Raw genomic sequence first — 4,447 nt, 5'->3', positions numbered from 1 at the left:
GGAGGATAGCAAAGTTGAAAGCTAGTTCACCAGGATGGTCAGTGAAGGGAGAGGAAAGCCAAAGCTGGTGGTGGACATTGAAATCTCCAAGAATGAAGATATCTGCAAAAGGGAAGAGGGTCAGAATGTGCTCCACTTTGGAAGTTAGGTAGTCAAAGAATTTATTATAGTCAGAGGAGTTAGATGAGAGGTATACAGCACAGATAAATTTAGTTTGAGAGTGACTCTGTAGTCGTAGCCAGATGGTGGAAAACTCGGAAGATTCAAGAGCGTGGGCACGAGAGTAGGTTAAGTCATTGTGCACATAAACGCAATATTCAGCTTTGGACTGAAAATGAGGATAGAGAAAGTAGGAGGAAACAGTGAAGGGGCTAATGTCAGTTGTCTTACACACCTGTGTTTCACTGATGAAAAGATGAGGTTTAATAGAGGAAAGGTGGTGTTCTACAGATTGAAAATTAGATCTAAGACCGGGAATGTTGCAGAAGTTGATGAAGAAAAAAATGAGGGGGATGTCAAGACACCTAGGGTTGATACCAGAAGAGTAATCCAACCTGGGGACATTTGTGTTTCTCTCCCCAGATGGGGACTCCGAGGCTGGTGTAGGAATCGTTTAAGGTGGCATTTATTTCATTAAATTTAAAATGCTTTTGGGGTGTGAGGTGAGATTGTCTATCGTTCGTCTGTCTAAACAATTTATACTCATTCCACCTCTCAGTACGTTGTTTGTATAGGTTACTGGGGACGCACTTAGACCATGGAGGGGACTTCCTGTAAATAGACATTTTTGGGGATGTGTCGTTTAGCGAGTTGGCTTAAAGTATCAGTTAGGAAAGAGGTGGCTTCATCAATATTGAGGTATGATAGTTCATAGTCTCAGTCGTAGAGTTTTGAAGTCACTATGAATTCTATTAAAATTTTCCTTGGTCCAATCAAGCGAATATACAACAGGCTTTCCTTGAGGAACTATACTTTCTAATAAATAGGAAGCTTTGATGACAGAATTAGCACATTGAGGAAAGGGAGGAAATACCATATGTTGAATACGCTCAGTGTCAAAAGTTAAAATCAAGTCCAAAATATTGCCAGAATGGACAAAAGTACCCAATGATGAAGACCAAGAGTTTGGAAAAGATCAAGGAATATAGAGTCACAAAGCAGAAATATTTTGTTCAGGAACAACGTCCGACCAAGAGATTGTTGGGAGATTGAAGTCACCGACCATTACAAGTTCGTTATTAGTACTGAGGGTGTAAATAAATTCAATGAGACCAATATTTTCTTATTGAGTATAAGAAGGAGGACGGTAAACAGGGAAGATACAAAGGTTTAGGGTAGGAAAATGAAGTGTTATAGTGTTAGGAAAAGAACCAGCATCAGAGTAAATATAAATCTTAACATTACTGTTAACATCACAAACACCAAACTTAGGAATAGGGTATTCAAAATCATGCCTAAAGAGCGAATAACCATCGATATTAATTACAGAATCAGAGATGGTTGGCTGTAGCCAAGATTCAGTGATAGAGAAAATAGAAATTTCCTCATCATGACAAAACTTATTTACATAGAAAACTTTATTGGACAAACAATTTAAATTTGAATGAGCAATATTCAACAACTTGTAATGATTGGATTGAGTGATGGAGGAGGAACTTAGTATGTGGTTAAGTCCTCAAGATCCCAGGCACATATAATGCACTGTTTATTTCCTTTGTTATCTCTTTTTCTATCATTTAGGTTCCTATAATTAGTAGTGCGAGAGCAGTGTTTTCCTTGGGGGTTTTCTCTGAGTATGTGTATGCACGGTCGGTAATCATCGTATCTGCTCACATGCCGCGTGTAAATAAACACGAGGTGACGATTCAACGAGGGCCGTGCAGGCGCGTGTCTTGTCCCTGGTAGGGTGCACTACAGAGAAGTCCCCATCGAACCCCGCAAAAAGAACAACTCACTGGGTTTAAACATCACTCCACCTCCACACCACACACCAATACTAGCAGACTTCCTGGATGGTTCCCAAGATCCTGGCCTGGTCTTCAAGACAAACTCACCTGTCTTCCTCTAGAAGACAGTTCACCAGAGTCCAGCCAGTTAATTTATGGGGTGCTAGAAGCTGTGGCACCACAGCCAGAACGGAAGCATTAAACCCGCAATAAGAACAATGACAAGTATTGTGGAAGATAAACGAGGTTAGTGAAGGCACAGACTTTTAAGATGATAAATGTTCAGTTTCAGTACAAACTCCATATAGCAGACGGAACTATTTTTTCTGATAGGTGTTGATGCGTTTTTTAAACAATCTGACATTACTTGTCGCAAATCACAGTTCATTTTACCTCCCCCCACCTTAAGGAACAGAGTAATTTATGACAAAAATTTATTGTAAATTAGTCAAAACACATCAAAACTTAATAAAAAAAAAAGTAAATACCATAAGAAAAAAAAAGTCTTGTAAATACCATAAGCAACCTCATCAACACTACGCAGTTTACAGTTTATACCAATTGCTTATAATAGTACCCCCAATAAAATGGTAACAAATTTTCCAAAATTATGCTTGGCATTACAATACGTTTCCGATATATATATATATATATATATATATATATATATATATATATATATATATATATATATATATATATATATATATGGGGTTCCTAACCAAAACCTAATCTAACCAAACCTAACCTAACTTAACCTAACCTAATGTAACCAAACCTAAATAAACCAGGAGGGATGTCTTGCTGTCCATTTTTGACCAGTAGCTCACAATAACATGTACAAAAAAAGCCATTAAATAAAATAAAATAGCTGATGGCGTTAGTATTAATTTGTGACGTGGGGTTCAAAATGTGTATCATGAGAAGCCCTAGCCAATGAGATACGTCACAAAAGTAGGAGTAAGTGTGTAGTGATTCTGGAATAATAACTAATATTTCTACTATAAGATTTAAGAATGTGGCATTGTTTACAATTTTTTTTTAAGAATGCAATCAAGTTCTTAGTTACAAGTGAATAGCCATGTATAGCAATTCATAGTAATTCTCACAATTCAGTTTGATAAATAATATAAAAATTGCCTATCTCATAATGTTGAACAAAAATTTTTTTTTTCTAGTAGATTTCAGTATGTTTTGAATGAATCTGCTAACCATTTCCACAGCAAATCTGTATTTTTTCCTTCATTTCCTCCCACCTTAGAAACTGATCATATACAACATAAATGAGTAACAGATTATTGCAATACTTATCAAAATCGACCATAAAACTTTTTTTCATCCTTACAGATAGACACAATAATACCTGTTGTTCTTCACAACTAACTTTCATCACTTGCTGCAGAATGTTCAATGGGTCTCATGCCACAGGATTGTTAGGTGATAACAAACCAAATTTAAAAATTCTAACTAAACTTAACCTAACCTAGCCTAGCCTAACAAAACCTAACCTAACTATACCCAATCAAACTTATTCTAACCAAATCATAAATAGTTCACATTTACAACCAACAGACTGTGGCACCACAACCTGCATGGCCCTGTCAAATTCCCAGCAATGAACAGTTCACAAAAAAGACCTTACTGTCCCAATGGGATTCATCATTATCTTCACCTCCTTGTTGTCTTGCAAGCTGTAATCACTATAGCACTGCACACACATCATACTTGCCGCAGAACACACTGAGTCAGGTAATCTTTAGTAATTTTGTATAATTGGGCAATACCAGCAAAGTAATGATGAGTACATCCAATGCACACAGTGGTCTTCCTCACACTGATTGAAACTCAGGTTGTGTGTCTGATGAAATAAAGCACTATGATGGCCAAATTAATTAAGCATTGTTTTATTGGCCTGCGGCATTGTCTCCATTAAAAATATCTAATTGGTGTGACATGTTTCTTGCTAGAGTGTAGATGTTTCCTAACACTTGTATGAACACGCACCTACTTCTGCAAGGTGACAGTTGATGATTTTACTCAAGGAAGGTGGATGTGCTGCTATCGGCAATAGCACCTGCAAGAAATGAGTTAAAATAAAAGATAATTGCTGTCATTTGTGATAAATCTCTGGTGCATATATATATATATATATATATATATATATATATATATATATATATATATATATATATATATATATATATATATATATATATATATATGCACCAGAGATTTATCACAAATGACAGCAATTATCTTTTATTTTAACTCATTTCTTGTAGGTGCTATATATATATATATATATATATATATATATATATATATATATATATATATATATATATATATATATATATATATATATATATATATATATATATATATATATGGGGTTTATAATATATACCATCAGTTTTATATGATCATAAAGCAGCCTGTACTTGCCAGACAGGGCCAGTGCAACTTGGTAATGTTAAGCAGAAATGCCAAGCTGGTGGCAA

The 4,447-nt window shown here is 35.4% G+C and overlaps 1 protein-coding gene across 4 annotated transcripts in view; it reads left to right on the top strand.

The window, feature by feature from the left end:
* Positions 1–1,809: 1,809 nt before the first annotated feature.
* Positions 1,810–4,447, top strand: part of LOC135108570 (elongator complex protein 2-like) — a 181,414-nt gene continuing 178,776 nt past the window's right edge. Inside the window, exons 1-2 of one of the 4 annotated variants that reach the window (XM_064019712.1) lie at positions 1,814–2,192; positions 3,519–3,695. Coding sequence is in view for 1 of the 4 variants with exons in the window: in XM_064019711.1 (XP_063875781.1) it covers positions 2,165–2,192 (28 nt within the window). In the remaining 3 variants the exon portion in view is untranslated. Of the gene's footprint in view, positions 2,193–3,518; positions 3,696–4,447 lie in introns of all 4 variants that reach the window. The other 3 variants (XR_010272352.1, XM_064019710.1, XM_064019711.1) reach the window with 3 other exon arrangements.

The sequence above is a fragment of the Scylla paramamosain genome, chromosome 17, assembly GCF_035594125.1.
Source record: "Scylla paramamosain isolate STU-SP2022 chromosome 17, ASM3559412v1, whole genome shotgun sequence".
Taxonomy (NCBI): domain Eukaryota; kingdom Metazoa; phylum Arthropoda; class Malacostraca; order Decapoda; family Portunidae; genus Scylla; species Scylla paramamosain.
This window is presented reverse-complemented; position numbering and strand designations above follow the sequence as displayed.